We start from the raw sequence: 23,018 nt of genomic DNA, 5'->3' as shown, positions 1-23,018 counted from the left end.
CCCAGTCCAGTGCCTGAGTATACTGCTTGCTGTGTGCTCCTGCTTTGCTGTTTCTACTTCCTGATTGCCTTGGATTCTCCTGAAACTCTACCGACCGACTCTGGACCATACCCGGTTTTCTTCAAGCTGTGCCCGGACTCCGTCTGCCGTCTTTGATCAGCACTCTGCCCGGTTCGTAACCACTCTGGACAATCATCCCGTACGGACACTCCTGGACTATACCACTTGCCCCTTGTGTACCGGCTGCCGCACATTTAGGCCTTCCAGGGTTGATTGCCGGACAGTCCCTGTACAGGGGTTCGCTCTGGTGGTCTCCCTGGGGGAGTCCGGTGCGTGGCCCCGGGAATCCCCTTCGCTCCGTTTTGTGTGTTGTTTTACTGTGTTTATTCCCGTTGTGTATCTACCGTGGTGACATATTATATAACATCTTGTACCAAGAACTCGTCTCTGTTGTCATTGCCCTAACGCAATCGAAATCCTCAGTACATACAATAGTATTACAAGCAGAAACTATTGTAGCAGTAGTGGAAGCATGGAAAAGCAGAGCTGAACAGCAGAGACTGATGGAAATGATGAAGCAATAGTGGAAGCATGGAATAGCAAAACTGAACAGCAGAGACTGATGTAGCAGTAGTGGAAGCATAGGATAGCAGAGCTGAACAGCAGAGACTGATGTAGCAGTAGTGGAAGCATAGAATAGCAGAGCTGAACAGCAGAGACTGATGTAGTAATAGTGGAAGCATAGAACAGCAGAGACTGATGTAGCAGTAGTGGAAGCATGGAATAGCAGAGCTGAACAGCAGAGACTGATGTAGCAGTAGTGGAAGCATAGAACAGCAAAGCTGAACAGCAGAGACTGATGTAGTAGTAGTGGAAGCATGGAATAGCAGAGCTGAACAGCAGAGACTGATAAAGCAGTAGTGAAAGCATGGAGTAGCAGAGCTGAACAGCAGAGACTAATGTAGCAGTAGTGGAAGCATACAATAGCAGAGCTGAATAGCAGACACTGATGTAGCAGTAGTGGAAGCATGGAATAGCAGAGCTGAACAGCAGAGACTGATGTAGCAGTAGTGGAAGCATAGAACAGCAAAGCTGAACAGCAGAGACTGATGTAGTAGTAGTGGAAGCATGGAATAGCAGAGCTGAACAGCAGAGACTGATAAAGCAGTAGTGAAAGCATGGAGTAGCAGAGCTGAATAGCAGAGACTAATGTAGCAGTAGTGGAAGCATACAATAGCAGAGCTGAATAGCAGACACTGATGTAGCAGTAGTGGAAGCATGGAATTGCAGAGCTGGCACAGCGATAACTGATGTAGCATTACTAGAACCATAAAATGGCAGAGCTGAAAAGCAGAGACTGATGTAGCAGCAGTAGTGGAAGCATGCAATAGCAGAGCTTAACAGCAGCGACTGATGGAAATGATGTAGCAGTAGTGGAAGCATGGAATAGCAGAACTGAACAGCAGAGACTGATGTAGCAGTAGTGGAAGCATGGAATAGCAGAGCTGAACAGCAAAGACTGATGTAGCAGTAGTGGAAGCATAGAATAGCAGAGCTGAACAGCAAAGACTGATGTAGCAGTAGTGGAAGCATAGAATAGCAGAACTGAAAAGCAGAGACTGATGTAGCAGTAGTGGAAGCATAGAACAGCAGAGCTGAACAGCAGAGACTGATATAGCAGTAGTGGAAGCATGGAATAACAGAGCTGAACAGCAAAGACTGATGTAGCATTAGTGGAAGCATGGAATAGCAGAGCTGAACAGCAAAGACTGATGTAGCAGTAGTGGAAGCATGCAATAGCAGAGCTGAATAGCAGAGACTGATATAGCAGTAGTGGAAGCATGGAATAGCAGAGCTGAACAGCAGAGACTGATGTTGCTGTAGTGGAAGCATGCAATAGCAGAGCTGAACAGCAGAGACTTATGCAGCAGTAGTGGAAGCATGGAATAGCGGAGCTGAACAGCAGAGACTGATGTAGCAGTAGTGGAAGCATGGAATAGCAGAGCTGAACAGCAGAGACTGATGTAGCAGTAGTAGAAGCATGCAATAGCAGAGCTGAACAGCAGTGACTGATGTAGCAGTAGTGGAAGCATGGAATAGCAGAGCTGAACAGCAGAGACTGATGTAGCAGTAGTGGAAGCATAAAATAGCAGAGCTGAACAGCAGAGACTGATGTAGCAGTAGTGGAAGCATTGAATAGCAGAGCTGAATAGCTGAGACGGATGTAGCAGTAGTGGAAGCATGGAATAGCAGAGCTGAACAGCAGAGACTGATGTAGCAGTAGTGGAAGCATGGAATAGCAAAGCTGAACAGCAGAGACTGATGTAGCAGTAGTGGAAGCATGGAATAGCAGAGCTGAACAGAGACTGATGTAGGAGTAGTGGAAGCATGGAATAGCAGAGCTGAACAGCAGAGACTGATGTAGCAGTAGTGGAAGCATAGAATAGCAGAGCTGAACAGCAGAGACTGATGTAGCAGTAGTGGAAGCATGGAATAGCAGAGCTGAACAGCAGAGACTGATGTAGCAGTAGTGGAAGCATGGAATAGCAGAGCTGAACAGCAGAGACTGATGTAGCAGTAGTGGAAGCATGGAATAGCAGAGCTGAACAGCAGAGACTGATGTAGCAGTAGTGGAAGCATGGAATAGCAGAGCTGAACAGCAGAGACTGATGTAGCAGTAGTGGAAGCATGGAATAGCAGAGCTGAACAGCAGAGACTGATGTAGCAGTAGTGGAAGCATGGAATAGCTGAAAGGCAGTGGATGATGGAACAGAGCTGAGTCGGAGTGATGATTCTCAGGACAATATAATGGCAAGATTCCAACCGCATGAACACGTAGCAAAGCTATATGGTCCGGGAGAGTGATGTTGTAGATGCTGTTGGGGTGCGATGGCAGAACAGCAGTCCTGGATGGCGCCAAGTGGAGGTCCATACATACAGCGGGTAAAATATGTATTGACGACGTCACAAATTTTCTACGAAAATGTATTTCTACAGATGCTATTGACATGCATTTTTCACCAGATGTCGATAACAACCCATCCAATCCATACAGGCAAAGAAATTAAACAATAGTTGTCCATAAATAAAGTTATGTGTAATAATGAGCAATTACACAGAGAAAAAGTATTTAACACTCTTACTAAAATACTTCATACAAAAGCTTTGGTTGGTGATGAAGCTTCAAGATACCCCCTGTATGTATAAACTAGTCGCCTGCATTGCTCAGTGGTGATTTTGGTCTGTTCTACCACATAAACACTCTTCACGTCCTGAACTCTGAGCTTTAGTTCCTTCCATACAATTTCTATTGGATTCAGCTCCGGTGATCAGCTGGTCCATTCTAGCAGATTTATTTTTTACCTGAAACCAATAGAGAGTTTCCTCGGCGGTGTGTTTGGGATCATTGTCTTGCTGAAATGTCCACCCTCATTTCATCTTCATCATCCTGGTAGATGGCAGCAGATTTTTAACAAGAATTTCTTCGTATATTTGTCCAGTCATCCTTCTTTCAATCACGTGAAGGTTACCAGTGCCATTTGCGGAATAACAGCCCCACACCATGATGTCCCCACCAACAAACTTATCTGTTGGTATTTTTGAGGTGATTTGCCTTTTGGCCTCCAAATATGTTGTGTATTATGGCATCCAAAGTGTTCAATTTTGGTCTCATCTGACCAGACTATATTCTCCCAGTATTTCACATGCTTTACAGAATGGTGTTGAGTAAACTTTAAATGGTTTTTGGACCTGCTTTTAGTTCAGCTGTGGAGTCTTGTGTGGGGAGCGTGCATACAGGCCATGGAGGGCGAGTGCATTACTTATTGTTTATTTTTTTTTAAACAACTGTACCTGCTGATTCCAGGTATTTCTATACTTCTCCACAGGTGGTCTATGGCTCTTGGACAACTCTTCTGATAATTTGTTACACTCCTCTGTCTAAAATCTGGTGGGGATCCATCTGGTCATGGCTGGTTTATGGTGAAATTATGTCCTTTCCAATTCCAGATTATGGCCCCAGCAGTGATCGCTGGAACCTGCCGTAGTTTAGAAATTCTTATGTAACCAATGCCATCAGTATGTTTTGCATCAATAAGGCTGCAAAGGTCTGGAGACAGCTCACTGGTTTTACTCATTATGTGATGTTTCTTGTGTGGTACTTGGTAATGACACCTTTCTATTGGCCATTAGTTGAACTAGTTGATATTATTGTTCACTAAATTGCGGGATTGACAGATTTCAGCTGGTGTCCTAAATTTCCATGACTTTTTGCACCTCTCTTTTTTCATGTGTTCAATACTTTTTCCCTATATCATTTCTCATTATTACACATAATTAAATTTATGGTTAGCTATAGCTTGAGCTCTTTGCTTATGTTGAGTAGGTGGGTAATTACCGACATCTGGTGAGAGTTTAAAGTCAATATCACGTTTAGAAATATACTCACCATGAAAATTGGTAATGTGTTTAATATTTATTTCACCCACTATATATATATTACCATTGACATCATAGCAAAGCAATGAGTATAAGTGCCCCGCGACATCCCACATAAATAAAACTGGGAGCGAAATGCAAAGACCTGTTTCAAGACCCTACTGTAATATAAAATAGCAACAATATGACAAATACTGTATATTTTCAGAAGTGATTTTTTTTTTATTTTGATGGCAGGAGGTGATAGCCCCAAACATGAGCCTCTTATTATTGAGAAGAAACAATCAGCGCCCTTATGTGACAAAGGTACTCAATGTTCCTTATCTAACCTTTTACATTTTATCTCGGGGTTATTTAGAGTTTGGTGCCTTTTCTACTTTTCGTCTAGTATTAGTTGTATGTACATTAGTGACTTTTTAGTACTTCACATTTCACAGGAGACGAAGAGAAAATAACAGCTGACTATCATACCGCTCCTCTACACGAAAATGGAAGTCACTCCGGCAAGACACCACCAAAGCCTCATGACTCGCCATCCAAACAAGAGAGATCCACCTACTGGAAGGGGCACCAGCACTTTTATAGAGGTAGGAGATAAGCAATCTCCAAACTTTTACATCATATACACTATGCAAAGAAAAGTATGGGCCCCCTCCACATCTACTTCCAGGAGCTTTTCTAAGTTTCCATCCATAGACATTAATATGGAGATGGCTCCTTTGCAGATATATGAGCTCCCGTTCTTCTGGGGAGGGTTTCCTGCAATATTTTGTGGGACATTTTGGCCTGTTCACCCAAATGGTCATTTGTGAGGGCAGACTTCATCACCTTCTAGTTCACCCATGTGATGTTGGATGGGGTTGATAGTGGGCTCGTACCTTCCAGCACATTACAGTTTTACCTAGAATGAACAGATGTAGCGCCCCTGAGACCATCAGGGTGCTACAAGGTTCTGCATCTTCACCAGGATGCAGGACTTACCCCCTTAGGGACCCAAACCCCAGTGCCGGTAACACCAAGAACCAAGGTAATCCCAGTTACCCCAACAAATCCCCCATACCCAGCTGGGTGGGACCAATGGATGGCCGCCTAGAGGTGGAGCCACTCCAGTACACTAGTTGACCAGGTGGGAGGGGCAGACTGTGGAGAGTAGTCAGAGAGAACAGAGTTGACAGCAGGAGTGTGGAGTGGTGACTGAGCAACGTCCTGACTCGGGTTGACAGTGACCTGGTACCCAGGAGAGGTAGTTGCCCGTGTAGTACTCCCGGAACTACACAACAACTGTGTACAGGACCCTAGGACAGGAAAGAGCTCCAAGCCGACCTGTTAACACCTGCACAGTAAAGGGGCACCATCAAGGACCTTGCTGACCCTACAGAATTCGAAGACTCAGTAGCAACAGGGAGTTGGGGACAGGACCAGAGACTCCATCCCCACAGGGTTCACGTTACCGTCATGCGGACAGAAGGAATTGCCAGGTAACACAGAGTTCCACAAAATATTAGCGTGGATATTACCGAACAGAGAATTCCCGTTATAGAAATATTTTTCAAATTTTTGTCATCTCATTCGGGACAAGGCTGAACGCTGTCTCCATGTGGATTTTGCAGAGGCTGGGCACGCTCTGAACAACACAGGGAGCCCCAACTACATGCTGGTATATAGTTTTAAACTTATTTGGACCAGGACATGCCAATTGCAACCTGAGGGGACTCTAGTCCATTTATCTACACGGACACTGAAAAGGAAAAAGCTTGCTGAAGGGGAATTATGAATGGGCATGTTTTTAATAGGTGACATCATCATTCACCTTGAAAATACAGCCTTGTCCCGAATGAGATGACATTCTTGGAGACTAAAGATACGACAGCACCAGAGGAGACTATAATAGTCATATGTACAATCTGAAGATCATTTGTTTGATGTACTCTGTTTGGGGAGATTACAAAAACTATGTCTGTATTCACTGTATGATTGGAGGATAATGTATAAATTAATTGTATTTCTCTATACTACTTTTTGATGACCCCTGAAGAACCTTCTATTTGAAGGGGAAACGCGTCGGGTCGATTAGGGGTAGAAGGTTGACAGCCTCCTCACTAATATAGGAAGTGAAATAAATCAAAGAGGGCCACTTGATGAATAAAGGCAACAACTCTACAATTGAATAAAACTAAGAAAAAAGAGTCTTTCAGTTTGCCAAGTAGCAAATATACCCACACAAGCCATATTGTGAAAATATATAAATATTTATTATAAAGGCTGTAAGGGAAAACAATACATAGGCATACATATATATACACAAACATAGGACCAAGGGAATTGGTGCTGGAGGGGAAACCCCACGTGTCCCAAGCATTCATTCAGGAGAACAGGTCTCTACTGAGTAGCGGCAGACATACCATAATAAAGTGACATCAGGCAGAAAAAGCTCAAGGAGAGTAAGAATGGCCAAGAAAGGCCAATGCAGTTGTTAGCCAAAGCCGAGCAAAACCTACCAGAAGGATATGATGCCGAGGGCCAGGGTAACACGTGGGGACCAGGCGTCCCAACACGTGTTTCGCTCCGTGTGCTTCGTCGGGGGACGATAAAAAATAGTGCAGGGTATGAATCTTATATAGGAGGTCCGACCCCAATGAACCGACGCCCCCTCATTAAGTTAATCATACAAACCGGGGTATTGCGAGACGCGCGGCGCTGGGTCCTCAGCAGCGGAAGCCGGAGGGAAGAAAGCTTCCTGTGACGTCACAGCACTTCCGGAATTCCGCTGCTAAGGACGCCGGCAACAGCCGCGTCAGAAAGTAAAGACCTCCCTCTGACACGTCATCGGGTAAGTCCGCCTAAGTAGAGGAGGACAAGTCGTCCATTAATAAGACGGGCAAACATGCCCACAATATAAAACAGGGACGGATGGTCAGTAATAAGATCGTTCGGTAGCAGAGGGATTCAAAAACTATGTCTGTATTCACTGTATGATTGGAGGATAATGTATAAATTAATTGTATTTCTCTATACTACTTTTTGATGACCCCTGAAGAACCTTCTATTTGAAGGGGAAACGCGTCGGGTCGATTAGGGGTAGAAGGTTGACAGCCTCCTCACTAATATAGGAAGTGGCAGTATATACAGAATTATATCTCAGTGCAGAACCGACTAATTTAGGGTAAAAAAAGTGCTGCTTTTAGGGATCTTGACTGTAGGACCCTTGACTATTGGACTGTTTAGGGATATACTTGTATACTGCGCCTTACTGACATTTGTTCTTGCTCCTTAATTGGGGTAACACATAGGACTAGAATAATAAGGGGGATATATGTTGGAATCTTTGTATGGCACCAATTAATATTTTCTATATAATGTGGAAGTGTTTTTAAATGCTTTTGTTAATAAAATTGATATTTTTTATATTAAGGAGTTTTTAGTCTGTGAACCAGTTTTGAGCTCTCCTTGTATTACATTTTTCGTGAGAAGTAATACCCTACTTGCAGAGGGCCGAAGTGATTACAGCTGCACATCCCATCAGCCCCAGCAAAACCTGCAGCGGCGGCTCCCTACACTTAACCGCAACACTGCAAGTGGCGTCACGAATAACTTTATTCATAAATCCCCTGTAAATACCCCCCATTACAAAAAGGGTCCAGGGCACGGAACCGGGTAACGGCCACCATCATGACATTCCCCTTAGAGACACTGCCCGAAACCGAGTACCCCATATTCCTGGGTGCTACACAGACACAGTGCAACTTGGTTCGATCTAACTGGGCCGGTGAGTTCCAGTGCAACCCAGTCCAGCATTACACCACACAGTGTGACAGTCACCTTCCTTGTCTGTAGTCCCACATCCAGTCTCCTCAGGGGTCCCATATTGACCGATGTAAAGCTCTGTGCTCCCAGACGTCTAGTGGGAAACCGCTCGGTTAGTTGACTATGTTAGCACTCCAGTAGAGGTTAACCCGGAACCTTGTGGTTAAGGGACCTGGTTACTAGAGTACTGCACCAGTAGATATCACCCAGCACATTGATGGTTTAAGTTGTCTGGTTGCTAGGTTCTGGGTCAACTCCATTCAAGGATCGGTCTCTAGTTACAACTCTGTTCCCACCCTGTGTCTGCGGTTTCTCCTAAGAATGTCACTATCTTGCCCTCTGTCTCCTTTGCACAAACCACCCACTGTATGTGACCTTCACAACCGATTGACTACATGTCTGAAACATTGGCTCGCTAGACCTTTACTGACTCCTAGAAGGAACCATCACTTTCCCTCTCAGCTGACTCCTCCCAGGGTGCGCTAATCTCAACAATTAACTAATTTTGGCCCTATAGTCCAGCAACTTCCTTACTAAACATCCTAATATAAATACTGAACATTACATTATGCATTTTCACACTCTACATCGCAATATAATATAACTCATATGACACAATATTTATAAAAAGACACAAGATATTATTCAAATTACAAAACAAGACAATTCAATGACCCGATTGGTGTCTTCAGGGGCAGGAACTTGACAGTCACAGTCCACCACTCTTACAGAGCCAGATGATACACCCAAGGTCAAGGGGTCGGATTTATACACTGAGGGTGAGAGGCTGGATGTTATACCCCGAGGGTGAGGAGCCAAATGTTATACACCAGGTATGAGAGGCCAGATGTTATACACCAGGTGCGAGGGCCCGGATGTTGTACACCAGAGGTGAGGGGCCGGATGTTATGCACCGGGGGTGAGGGGCCGCATATTATACACCGGGGATGAGAGGCCAGATGCTATACACCGGGGTGAGGTGCCGGATGTTATACACTGGGAGTGAGGGTGCTGAATGTTATACACCGGGGGTGAGGGGTTGGATGTTATACACCGGGGATGAGAGGCCGGATGTTATACACTGGGAGCGAGGGGCCAGATGTTATACATCGGGGTGAGGGGCCTCATGTTATACACCGGGGGGTGAGGCTTTGGATGTTATACACCGGGGGTGAGGGGCCGGATGTTATACACCGGGGTGAGGGGTTGGATGTTATAAACCAGGGGTGAGGGGCCGGATGTTATACACCAGAGGCGAGGGCCCGGATGTTATACACAAGAGGTGAGGGGCCGGATGTTATACACCGGGGGTGTGGGCCCAGATGTTATACACCGGGGGAGAGGGTCTGGATGTTATACACTGGGAGTGAGGGGCCGGATGTTATACATCGGGGTGAGGGGCCAGATGTTATACACCGGGGGGTGAGGCTTTGGATGTTATACACCGGGGGGTGAGGCATTGGATGTTATACATCGGGGGTGAGGGGCCGGACGTTATACACCGGGGGTGAGGGGCTGGATGTTATACACCTGGGGTGAAGGTCTGGATGTTATACACCGGGAGCGAGGGGCCGAATGTTATATACTGAATTTTTAAATGTTTATTTTATTTTAGGAGATTATAGGAAAGATGGACAAACATGGAGAAAAAAATTCTGGTACACTGACTATGATGAATATTACCAGGCAGACCGGGATATTTACGGTATGTATTAGACTCGCACATTTACGCCTTTATACGTTTTGCTATATAAGGTTCAGTTAAGACAAGCAAGCACAAGGGCAATGGCCAAAGTCATTGAAGCCCCTGCTAAATTTGTACCTGAACCCTACTTGCCATGTGCCATTTATAATGCTGGAGACTTCCTATGTGGCAGGGGAGCCTCTGCGCCCCCTCTGGTCGCAAGGCTCGGTTGCAATTACTGCACCCAATGTCTACATCTTAGGGAGTGCATTGCCATTTGGTGAGTATATGTGTTCAGTAGGGAGGCCTTTCATGGCTACTGGCTACTCGGGATGCTTTGTCTTTTGTAACAATATGGAGAGGGGACCCTAATATGAGTCGTGGAACAAAGGGGTGAAGAAGGGCCGTTGACCGATTTGGGCAGATGTCCATTCAGCGTAATTCCATGGGGCTGAGAACATACAAAACTACAGTGAGATTGAAAAATTCTGATAACAGGTGGTAACAACTTGCACGTGGTAATTGCATGGAGCCTCATCCTCAAAACACACGGCAGGACATCCCCCTAAAGACCACCTTTGGCCATGGTGTCCTTTGATTCATGGGACCATGCAGCCAAAGTCCGGACCCATTGGCAAAAATGTAAAAAATACACATTTATTTTCAGATAACTACCAGCCTTGTAGGAAGCCATACTATAAAGGATGGAAGAAGACCTACATGTATGAAGAGAAGAATATCGGTAGTAATTCTTACATACACTGTAGTGTAGTATCATCATTTCCTCTACCCCCCGATCCCCTGTATAGAAACAAAAGGATCAGAAATTATAATTTGACTTCTTTTCAGAGGACAATAAACCAGTTGTCCATAGACGAGGCAACAAACCCTCGAATATCTCCTATCACCAGCAGGAAGACCATAGACATTCTGGTGAGTTATCAGGACTATTGTCTACATTTTGTAATATACAGGGCCATGCTAAAAATTAATAAAAATAAAAAAATGGGTTAAGTTGACTCTGATTATTGCATTTTTTAGGTGTTTTTTTTCTGTGATTTTTTTGTTTTTTAAAGCATTTTTAGTGCAAAGTTGGCAGTTTTGTAAGGTTTCTTTTACAGACATTCTGCAATTGAAAACATTTTTTACGTGCATTTTTTACGAGCATTTTTCAGGATGTCCATAAAAACCTATGAAAAACACGCCATAAAAAATGCATAAATTGTAAAAGTCTGACCCATCAAAAGTTAAAATTTAATCCATATGGCAAACATTATTAAAAAAAAAAGCTGACTGTAAAAATTGCATTTTTATGTCCCAAGAGAATGCATTAAAAAGTAAGAAATTAAAAATGACAGTAAAAAAACCTACATCACCGGTGTTCCTGCCGGGACATCGACTTACTCACCTCCCCGGCCGGATCGCGTCCTCCCCCACACCCTACACATGTGCTGCTGCCTCTTTCTTCTCCCACGGCCTGTGCACACAGCCCAGGTCTACCAGATGTGTGCTTAGGGTAAGCGTTCCTGCCCTCCTCTTGATATGCACTATTTCCTGGAAATGCATCTCAGCCATAGGCACTATGTATTTAAGGCACTCTCCCATTAGGAGAGGTGCCTGCGAACACTCCTCGTTAGTCAGTGTTTCAGTCAGCTGGCTAGTTGTCAGGTCCCGTTACCCCTGTGTTCTTCACCTTTGATTGCTTTCACATACCTATTTGCCCCTGCCATTCTCATCATACCTGTCCATACCTGCCTGCTTGTCTTCCCAGGTCATCCCACCTGTACCTTCCCGCTTTTGTATCCGTACCAGAGTCTGTCTCCTGTCATGGTAGTCAGCTGCCACAGTCTCGATCATTACCCTGGGAGTGAAACCTGCTGTCTACCTTGCAGTTGGCACTTAGTTAAGCCCCCCCCATTAAAGGGTAAGCTTGGCCCTCCCAGTGGTCCAGTAGGTCCACTAATCCTAATAGCCTCTACAGCACCTGCGAGCATTACAAAACCCACCCACCATAAAACTCAAACAATGTGGAAAAAAAGAAACATGACAGCATGAGCCATTTGTCTGGGATTTTCTAGACAAGGGGTAATGACCCCAGGTGGGTGTAAATACTAAAAGTGGGCAATAACACACCACCAGTTGGTATCCGGACTTGGCTGACTATTAACAGCAGGTGGTCTGGAGACAAATGGGTAGAAATGGAGAAAATACTGGCAAGGTTTTAATGGAACTATGCTTCAAAAAATCAAGGGACACTTTACCTGCTATGCCTACACCTACAAAAAAAGACAATTATGTTTTACGCAAACTGTACATATATGCTTTTCCTTTCAGACACTTACCAACCAGCCCGAAAGCCTACTGGAAAAGGATGGAGGAGGACGTATCCCCCTGAAGAGAAGGATATCGGTATAAGCTTAATCTTTACAATTACTAACTAATATGAGACATATAGGAATCTCTGGGATCCTTTGGTTTTCACTTAGAGCAGTATCCATTCAGCCGTTATCCAAAAGTGTTTTCTTTTATGAAATGTCCTGCTGTATCCTTTAACTTTTTTAGCTGCCCGGATACTTGACTATTAACGACAACTAGGGTTTATTTTTGAAGTACGGCTTATATTTTAAGCCTATTCCAAAAAAGGCAGAAAATTCCAGCTAGGACTTACTTTCGGGGTAGGTCTTCTTTTTGGGAAAACACAGTATTTACTTAGAAAATTGGTGACTTATACAATATATATTTCACCAGCTATATCATTCCTCGTGCCCTCTTCATGGATTAATCCTATATCAAAGCATATCATGGTTCCATGGGTGCAACTCCTCTCAAAGGCTTCAGCTTTTGGACCATCCAGCTAATAAATGACCAACCATGTTTGACCATTTTCTTCTTTTTTTGCAAACATCTGTTTCCTTTAAGGGTTTTATCAGTTTAACCAAAAGAAAAAATCAGAGGAGAAGAGGAAAGTCCTAACTCCACGTTATGAAGAAGAGCAAAAGTCAAGAGGTAACAGTTGCTGGTTGTTTTGCCTTTAGAGAATATTGTGAGAATGACCAGATGAAATGTAGGAGAGAGACCAGGAGAATAGAATGAGAATGACCAGGAGAATAGAATTATAATGACCAGGAGAAAAGTACGAGGAAGACCTGGAGAATAGAATGAGAATGTGTAGCATCCAGGGGGCAGGGGTCATCAGGCACACAGTATCTCGTACCTGAATTACTCGTCACCGGGCTGGTGTGGTGGTTTGGGATGTTGCTGTGGCCTGCCCGGCTTCGTGCCCTGAGGTGTACACCAATAAGGAGAGAAGATGGTGGGGGTAGTAGTAGGATGAATGTCGTGACGCCACCTGTGGTATGCAGCCAGGGATTTAGCCGCCGCTGCTGTCGCTGTCCTCCAGGGTGGATGGTGGTAGCAGCCAGAGATGGTATCGCTCCCCAAAGGTGGAGCGGTCCCTGGGGAGGATGATGAGAGGAATAGTGATGGCGTTTGGCGCCGAGGCATGGGGCGGCGGCGCCGGTAATAAAAATTCCAAACCAATTGCTGCAGTTCCAGGTGGTTTACTCAGTCTTTAATGCCGCTCGCCCGGGTAATACTGGTCATTTGGTGTGATGGACTCCGTCGGACCCGAATCCGATCTTGGTACTACGCTTTCGGGCTCTTTGTTGCCAGGGAACCTTGAAACCTCCCTGTCCCGGCAGATTCTGGAAAACCACCGTGAAGTGTGATCTTCCCTAGGGTCCGGCACCCTGTGTGGCACCGATTCCGAGGGAGCAGTTTCACTCTCCCTGCAGCAACAGTGTGAACTCCTCTGTCCCACCGGAGCACCAGTGAGACACGTCTGCTCCTTTCCTCTGCTGCTTGAGAACCCCCTAACTGTTGTGTTGGATCCTGACTCCCCCTAAGTGTCCGCCCCTCCCCGGATTCCTGTCACTAGTTGGTGGTGCCCCTCATGTTTGAAGGCAGCCTTAAGACCCTACCCTCCCATTGGGGAGGGCAACCTGGTTGTGTAGTTGAGTGTGTATGTGGTGTAACCGGTACTGACGTCTTCAGAATCTGGGTGTAGCATTACACCTCAAATCAGGTGCAATACTCTGTGGCGACTGAAGCAAAGAGAAAAGTATGAGGAAGACCAGGAGAATAGAATGAGAATGACCAGGAGAAAAGTACAAAGAAGACCAGGAGAATAGAATGAGAATGACCAGGAGAAAAGTACAAGGAAGACCAGGAGAATAGAATGAGGATGACCAGGAGAAAAGTACAAGGGAGACCAGGAGAATAGAATAAGAATGACTAGGAGAAAAGTAAGAGGGAGACCAGGAGAATAGAATGAGAAGGACCAGGAGAACAGTACGAGGAAGACCAGGAGAATAGAATGAGACTGACGAGAAGAAAATTACAAGGAAGACCAGGAGAAAAGAATGAGAATGAAGAGAAGAAAATTACAAGGAAAACCAGGAGAATTGAATGAGAATGACCAGGAGAAAAGTACAAGGGAGACAAGGAGACTAGAATGAGAATGACCAGGAGAAAAGTACGAGGAAGACCAGGAGAATAGAATGAGAATGACCAGGAGAAAAGTACAAGGAAGACCAGGAGAATAGAATGACAATGACCAGGAGAAAAGTACAAGGGAGACCAGGAGAATAGAATAAGAATGACTAGGAGAAAAGTACGAGGGAGACCAGGAGAATAGAATGAAAAGGAGCAGGAGAAAAGTACAAGGGAGACCAGGAGAATAGAATAAGAATGACTAGGAGAAAAGTACGAGGAAGACCAGGAGAATAGAATGAGACTGACGAGAAGAAAATTACAAGGAAGACCAGTAGAATAGAATGAGAATGAAGAGATGAAAATTACAAGGAAAACCAGGAGAATAGAATGAGAATGACCAGGCGAAAAGTACAAGGGAGACCAGGAGAATAGAATGAGAATGACCAGGAGAAAGGTATGAGGAAGACCAGGAGAATAGAATGAGAATGACAATGAGAAAAGTACGAAGAAAACCAGGAGAATAGAATGAGAATGACCAGGAGAAAAGTACAAGGAAGACCAGGAGAATAGAATAAGAATGACCAGAGGAAAATCACAAGGAAGACCAGGAGAATAGAATGAGAATGGCCAGGAGAATAGAATGACAATGACCAGGAGAAAAGTACGAGGAAGACCAGAAGAATAGAATGAGAATGACCAGGTGAAAAGTATGAGGAAGACCAGGAGAATAGAATGAGAATGACCAGGAGAAAAGTACAAGGAAGACCAGAAGAATAGAATGAGAATGACCAGGAGAAAAGTACGAGGAAGACCAGGAGAATAGAATGAGAATGACCAGGAGAAAAGTGCGAGGAAGACCAGGAGAATAGAATGAGAATGACCAGGAGAAAAGTACGAGGAAGACCAGGAAAAAAGAATGAGAATGACCAGGAGAAAAGTACGAGGAAGACCAGAAGAATAGAATGAGAATGACCGGGAGAAATGTACGAGGAAGACGAGGAAAATAGAATAGAATGATCAGGTGACCAATAGAGAAAAAGCAAGAGAGTAGAATGAGAATTGACCATCAGTATATTATCAGAGGAACGAGGAGATATTATGGAGAATAACACAGGGAATAGTAAAAAAAATAATCAAGAGCATAAAGTGAGAATGAATAGGAAAATAATATGAAAATTATCAGAAGAATAAAATGTGAAAATCCAGGAAAAATGTGTGAGAAAAAACAGAATAATATTAGAAAGTCTCAGAGAATAGTAAAATATTAATTAAAAATAAAGTATGAGAATGAACAGGAGAATTGTCACAATGTGACTGCATGCAGGTGTCACGCGAGGCACAGGAGTACTCGCATGACAGCGTGACACAGAGGGAGCACCAGGAAGGCCCTGGCGCTAGAGAAAAGTGAGCCAGGTCACTTCCTAACACTCACCTGAGGCTTATCCCTGCACTCCCTAACATCCCTAAATAGGTCCTTCCCCCGTGCACCATCACATGTCTAGGCCCTTGCTGGCCCTGAACTCACCCTAACTAGTGAAAGCCAGAAAGATGCTAGTCCCACCACTCTTTTAAGATATTACCAGGAAGGCAAAGACACAATAAATGACACTCCACAGTTTCTCCAGCAGGAACCTCTCAGCTGCAACAGAAGTGACACCTCAGCTTCTCCAGAGACAGAGACTTCAAAGTGTACAGCATAGGTATAAGCTATAGCCGACAAAGGGAGTAGTGAGGAGAGGATATTAATAGTGGAAGGGAATGACTGCAGCTGAGTTTACAACTATTTGTTAAATCACAGTAGAATGGAAAGAAACCTTAGCCCCTTCAACACCATATAGAATTAAATAAGCTTCAATTCATGGTAAACAACGAGTGTGCACTAAAGCGGATCTGCGATGAATAATACACTGTGCCTTTCTGATCCCAGATTCCCCTGAGATCTCATCAGGCTGTGACACAGTCGTGACAAAAATAGTACGAAAATGAGAAAGAAAACAGGGCATGGAAGAATAATAAAAAAAAATAGAGTGAGAACGACTAAGAGTATAGTATGAGAATGACTTGGAGAATAGTAAAAAAAATAATTAAGAGTGAAAATTACCATAACAAAATGAGAAAATCCAGAATAGTGTGAGAATGACAGTGTGAACAGATTGACCATGAGAATAGCAAGAGTCTTCACTTCTGCACCCGGTATACTCCGACCGAGCATGCATGTGCCTCTAGCGCTTATTGGGCCGAATTATGACTTTGAGGATCCTAGCAAACTCAAGGCACCTAGGATTCATTGCTGAGGACACCGGGTGCAGAAGTGAAGACTTCTCTGCTCAAACTGCCACGGAGAACCAGACTGGACACTAAACCAGGACAGTGTGCATCTTTGTGCTCATCTCTATGATCATATGATAATAGGTCTTCTTACAAGGTTGCAAAAAATGTTTTTTTGATGGGATACATATGTTTACATACATATAAAACAAGCTCAACCTCATTCAAAATCTTCTTACGGTTTTCCTCAGATAACTACTATGTGTCTAGAAGACCTCTAGGTAGAGGGCAAAGAAAGTATGACATCTCCTGGGACAAGAATACTGGTATGGATACAATGATATGATATTAATAATAGACTTATATGTAGATAATCACAGAAAATAGTTATTGTTCTGTCATCTCGTATACCATAAAATCTGATAAATTTGTACAACGTAGAGGAGAACCAAACCGGTGCATTAGTGGAGACCTGCAAGGCCTCCATGTAGAAGCTCTGTAAAATGGTGTATTTACAGAGCTATCTCCTAAAAGCAATATTTCTAGTCCAATGAAGTAGAAGTTGGGTGAAGATATACAGGAGCCTTGTCCAGTGGTCGTGTTGGAAGTCCATGGATGCTGGTCCAGAACCTGTGAACATTCTTCTCCCTCTTACCGGTATCCCTGGTGCTTCTTCTGATTAGTAGGTCCAATGCAACATTATGGGCGTATTAAATCCCAATGATGACGTTGAGTTAGCCATTCTAATCAGAAGCGGCACCAATAATGCCAGCAGGTAAAAATAGAAAGAGGCTTTCATGTCTCTGGTCCAGCTGCCATGGTCTACTGCCAGGGACCTCAAAATGTTTTAGCTCTACTCGATAATAATATGACTTCTCTTCTGTTGTATTTGTATGGAATTTGACAGAGAAAACCCTTTTATGTAGTGGTGTAGCATGGAAACTGGGCAAGGCAAGAATGTTCGGCTCCATAACCCATAGACCATTTCTACCCCAAAAGTCCCTTCCACCAGTCTACAATAAGCACATATATTGTATATAGTTTGCACTTTAGTCATCTAATTTGTTTCTCCTTTTTTCCGACATCAAATTTTAAAAAAAGTAAATTATACATTGTTAGAATTTTGTTTTAAATTTTTATTTTTTATCATTTTATTAGCCGTAGCCCTAACCCCTTTCCTTAGGGAGAGATTCTGCCTCCATAAAATTTGGATTTCAATGTGAGTTGCCCCGTAGCCTTAATCCCAAGGTCATATATCAATATATCAATCTGCTCAGCTTCTTACACTGAATCACTTAGTAAATCCAGAATAGTTTACATTTTTTAAAATAGTAGAGATGAGAAGATTGATTCGCAGGTGTAATGCCTTCCTGGAACCACAGACTTCAGACTGTATGTAACGGACAGGCTAGAGGAAAGCCGCTCACAAAGCAGGACCCCGTGAACCCCGAAACCCTTTAACCCCCTATACAGGGTTAGGAATTACACATGGCCCCGGAGATCACTACCTGTGGAAGGCTGCAGTCCAGATGAGAGTATTAGTCCGGCAAAGTAAAACCAGGTTATGCAGAACAGGGACAAAATCGGAAGACAAGGACACAGTCAGTAAACCAGGCAAAGGTCAAATACGGATCTGGCAGCGAGGTACATAAACAGCAGGCAGAAGGGTAGTCAGAAAACAGACAGAGGTCAAAACACAGAAATCCCCATACAAAACAGAACAGGAACCAGGAAGCAGGAATTCAAAACTATCTCTGGCAGTGACCAGCAGACAGGAGGGGGAATTAGGTGTGATGTCTTTCCATTGGCTGAAGCTGAATGATGGTAACATCAGCTGGAAGACACACGCCACCTACAGTCAGCCATTGGTACTGCAGGTCTCAGGGAAATCCAGCTTAGTGCATGAGCGGAGCCTGTGCCCACCAGAGCCACTGGCACCGACTCCTCTCCTATCATCAGCACTGTCCACGGTGGGAACACGGCATCGCCTGGTGATCAAAGCAGAAGTAGCAGGAGTGGGCTCTGGTTGTGACATGACAGCAGAATTCCTGTCTCACTAAGTATGGGGAAGTACCAAGCAAACGGGTAAAGGGAAAGGATACCCTGTGTCCAGGGAAAGGGGAGATGGTGACCCCTCACCAAACCTACTGCTGGTCCCTGGGGTCTCTCACCACCCTAGATAAATTCCGCACCTATGCACTGAGCCAGATACCTGACCCTAGGTATCCCTAGTACTGGGCCCTAAATAGGGAAGGGGTGGGATAAGCTATTTGTAAACCCCACAAAACACTAAAGAAGACACATGGAGGACACACAGGGGGGGAAATGCATGAACTATTTATCCACAGATGACACAGGTAGAATTTCATCAAAGATACCACAGGGGAGTACAAGCCACCTGCTTGCAACCAAGGCTTGAATGAACTGAAAATATCACCAGCACCAGTGCAAGGAAGGGGTATTTAAGCACCCAGATAGTACTGATGATCAGCAGCTAGGTGGAGCTCCACCTAGCACCTGCTGGGTCCAAAAGGGGATCGATGAATGAAGCAGGAAAGTTACTTATACCAATGAATACAGACAGCAGGAACAATGGAAAGTCAGGGAGATTCTGTGCAGCCAAATGCTGTAACCTTCTATGGCCAGAAACCACATGACTGTCTCTGTCACCCGTGACATACCCGTGATAACTCCTTTCCAGTGTCCAGTTAAGTGGTACCTGGTGGCTGAATGTAAGGGCCCATGAATTTCTTACCTTTCAGCGTTCCCAACACGGCTTTTGATTAGCGGGGGATGACACATCATCATCTGCGAGTCATGTCGCACAGATAACGTTGCACTAGCTAAGACAAAATCTCACACCACACACCATAAGTTAGTAAGTGGCGTAAGTTAGTAATTGGCGTAAGTTAAGGGTTTTCCCCACCTCCTGTCTAGTTGACAATTTCTGCTGACCCGGACATTGGAGCGGAGTTCTATGAATTGATCCATACATCTATAATTGATCATTTTGTTATTTTTTCTTGTAAACGGAGATCAAAAATGAAAATACACTTTCTAATTATAGAGAACTACCAGCCATTCAGGAAGCCCCATGCTGAAACACACTGTAAGGACAAAGTCATAGAGAAGAGTACTGGTAATATTATTATCTTTATATAGTCACTTCAAGCAAATTACAAAGAAAAATCTTTTATATTGGTCATGGTGGATCTCAGGATTTCTTAGGAGTGTTGTCCTAACAGTGGTGGCTTGACGAAGACTAATCTTATCAACTGCAAGGTTCGATTGGACAATTGCTTTCATATCTATCACAGTGGATCTTAGGATCTCTCTAGGAAGGTGTTCTATCAGTGGTGGCCTTATGATAGACTAATACTATCTTCTTCTAGGTTTTATGGAACAATTGCTTTCATATTGATCATGGTGGATCTCAAGATATCTTTGGAAAGGTGTCAAATCAGTGGTGGCTTCATTAGAGCGACAGTAATCCTATCCTTTTCCAGGTTTTAGGGGATATACATTTTTATTTTGGTCATGATGAATCTCAAGATATCTTTTTAAAGGCGTAATATCAGTATTGGCTTCATTTGAGCTAATCATATCCTCTTCCAGGTTTTAGGGGACATTTTCTTTCATATTGGTCATGGTTCATCTCAAGATACCTTTGGAAAGGTGTCAGATCAGTGGTGGCTTCATTAGAGCGACAGTAATCCTATCCTTTTCCAGGCTTTAGGGGATATACATTTTCATTTTGGTCATGATGAATCTCAAGATATCTTTTTAAAGGCGTAATATCAGTGTTGGCTTCATTTGAGCTAATCTTATCCGTGGGCGGCACGGTGGCTCAGTGGTTAGCACTGGAGTCTTGCAGCGCTAGGGTCCTGGGTTCAAATCCCACCAAGGACACTATCTGCATGGAGTTTGTATGTTCTCCCCATGTTTGCGTGGGTTTCCTCCGGGTTCTCCGGTTTCCTCCCACACTCCAAAGACATACAGATAGGGACTCTAGATTGTGAGCCCCAATGGGGACAGAGTTGCCAATGTATGTAAAGCGCTGTGGAATTAATAGTGCTGTATAAATCAATAAAATTATTATTATTATTATTATCCTCTTCCAGGTTTTAGGGGACATTTTCTTTCATATTGGTCATGGTTGATCTCAAGATACCTTTGGAAAGGTGTCAAATCAGTGTTGGCTTCCTTAGAGCGACAGTAATCCTATCCTTTTCGAGGTTATACAAGACATTTATTTTCATCTTTGTCATGGTGAATCTCAAGATATCTTTGGAAAGGCGTCATATCAGTAGTTGCTTCGTTAGAGCTAATGTTATTGTCTTCAAGGTTTTAGGGGACAATTGCTTTCAAAAATTAATTATGGTGGATCTCAAGATATCTATGGAAAGGTGTCAAATCAGTGATGGCTTCATTGGAGCTACAATAATCCTATCATTTCTAGGTTTTAGGGGACAATCGCTTTCATTTTGGTCATGGTGAATCTCAATATATCTATTGAAACGTTTCATATCAGGCTTCATTAGAGCTTATCTTACCATGTTTCAGGTTTAAGATGAAAATTGCTTTCATTTTGGTCATGATGTCTTTGGAAACGTGCCCTATCGGTGGTGGCTTCATGACAGACATTCTATTCTCTTCCAAATTTTGTGGGACAATGATATGAATTAGTTCATCTTTTTGGACATTAGATAAACTTGGACTTGGTTAATGATGTTACACATGGGTCTCGTCGATGCATTTTTAGGTTATATATCCTCTTTTTCCGTCAGTAGAAGATGCAGGCCTAGGTTCTACTGTGTTCTTCTTGAAATGGATCGTAGAGGAACCTTAGTTATTCATGTGTGCTCCATGACTGTAGAGTAGGCAATGCCGTGATCCTGATCCTGAATGATTTATAAATTAAGTTCTTGACATAAATATATGTTTATACAGTATATTTCACTTGTAGGTCATAAACAAAATTTGGGTAAATCACCATCAACGGAAAAGAACAAAAATTTCATGCCAAAGTCTAAAGCACAATTGATACAAAGGCAGCCAGGTAATTGTCTGTTATATTTATAGGAAACTCAAATTATTCTGCAAAGGAGGACAATACAATCACCAACTTACCAACATATTAGTTGATATATTTGGGTGTTTTCTTAAATCCTGCCCCCTGAGAGCTTCCCAAGTGGGGCAGAAACACCAACTTGTTTCAAGGTTTTGGCAAACCAAATAAATTGCTTTTAAAAAGTACTGAATTCACATCACAACCACATCTCCCAGAATATCCCCAAATCATGGTTTTCTAAAGCTGGTCATTTTATAAACGTCATCTTGAGAAATGTCAAGCCAAGAGTTACGGAAAGGAAGAAACGTCTTTAGTTTCTCCTCAAAATTGGATGGTAGAATGTCAACTTTAAATCGTTTTGAGGAGCTACAGTTTCCGGAAATACTAATTCAACGTTGACTACCAATATGGCTGCTCCTCCTAATTTTACCCTTCCAAACCAAATACCCCGACAAGCCAGGTACAGTTTTAGGTGTTGAATGAAAAATGCTATTATGGGACCATGTGTCCACATTGAGCTAAAGAGGGTAGACTTCTCAAACTCCAAAGTCTACCAGTCATGGATAGCAGCTTCCAAACCATCCCTGATCCCAGTTCTTCAAAAATTCTCACTTTTAGAGGGTTTCTTCTGTGTAAAGCCCAGTAGAAGATTTGGAAAAGGCTTGGAGGAGTATGGAGGAGTTATGGTCTTTAAGGGTCCACAGCTCCAAATCTCACTATCAATAGCCTCTTGGAGGGGCATCCCTAAGAGTTTGGCAATTATGTGTTAATGGTTTGTTGTGGAAGGCATCATTAAGGGATCCCTGTGGCTGTCATAAATTGGTTGTATAATTTTGTGTTATTTTTTTTACTTTTGTTTGCCTATTTTTTTACAGTGATAAGGAAGAGAGGCCAAGAAGAATCCAAATCTGGAGCTCCACGTGATTCAACTTGCAAAATTTAACAAAAATTAAAAAAAAAAAAAGAATAAATGGTGACTTCACGAAATAATAAAATGGTTGCAGCCTCAAAATTAGTGTAGGAGCTTTACTAGAAGTCGATGACTTATTGACCATTTTTTTTCCTTAAGGACCTGGAGGTCCAGTCCCATCCAGTATTCAATTAGTAGAGGATAGGAACTTTTTAGATCACGATTCCTCCTCTAGAAACCATGTGTGAGAGCTACGTCAGGTTTGATGTCACATCATGCAGAGGTCCTCAACCAAGCTTCTTTTGTATATTGTCTTTGCGTTCCTCATCATTTTTAGATTCATGGTTACT

General features: G+C 43.4%; 1 protein-coding gene across 3 annotated transcripts in view; it reads left to right on the top strand.

Moving 5' to 3' along the window:
* Positions 1 to 22,737, top strand: part of LOC142257848 (uncharacterized) — a 35,593-nt gene extending 12,856 nt beyond the window's left edge. For 2 of the 3 annotated variants that reach the window (XM_075330098.1, XM_075330097.1), the window contains exons 7-17: positions 4,675 to 4,743; positions 4,875 to 5,024; positions 9,857 to 9,946; positions 10,593 to 10,667; positions 10,775 to 10,858; positions 12,260 to 12,334; positions 12,845 to 12,931; positions 16,939 to 17,013; positions 19,755 to 19,826; positions 21,654 to 21,746; positions 22,634 to 22,737. In XM_075330098.1, the coding sequence (XP_075186213.1) occupies positions 4,675 to 4,743; positions 4,875 to 5,024; positions 9,857 to 9,946; positions 10,593 to 10,667; positions 10,775 to 10,858; positions 12,260 to 12,334; positions 12,845 to 12,931; positions 16,939 to 17,013; positions 19,755 to 19,826; positions 21,654 to 21,746; positions 22,634 to 22,701 (938 nt within the window). In that variant the 3' untranslated portion in view covers positions 22,702 to 22,737. The remainder of the gene's footprint in view (positions 1 to 4,674; positions 4,744 to 4,874; positions 5,025 to 9,856; positions 9,947 to 10,592; positions 10,668 to 10,774; positions 10,859 to 12,259; positions 12,335 to 12,844; positions 12,932 to 16,938; positions 17,014 to 19,754; positions 19,827 to 21,653; positions 21,747 to 22,633) is intronic. The other variant, XM_075330099.1, reaches the window with a different exon arrangement.
* The last annotated feature ends 281 nt before the right edge of the window (positions 22,738 to 23,018 follow it).

Source organism: Anomaloglossus baeobatrachus, chromosome 12 (genome assembly GCF_048569485.1).
Source record: "Anomaloglossus baeobatrachus isolate aAnoBae1 chromosome 12, aAnoBae1.hap1, whole genome shotgun sequence".
Taxonomy (NCBI): Eukaryota; Metazoa; Chordata; class Amphibia; order Anura; family Aromobatidae; genus Anomaloglossus; species Anomaloglossus baeobatrachus.
This window is presented reverse-complemented; position numbering and strand designations above follow the sequence as displayed.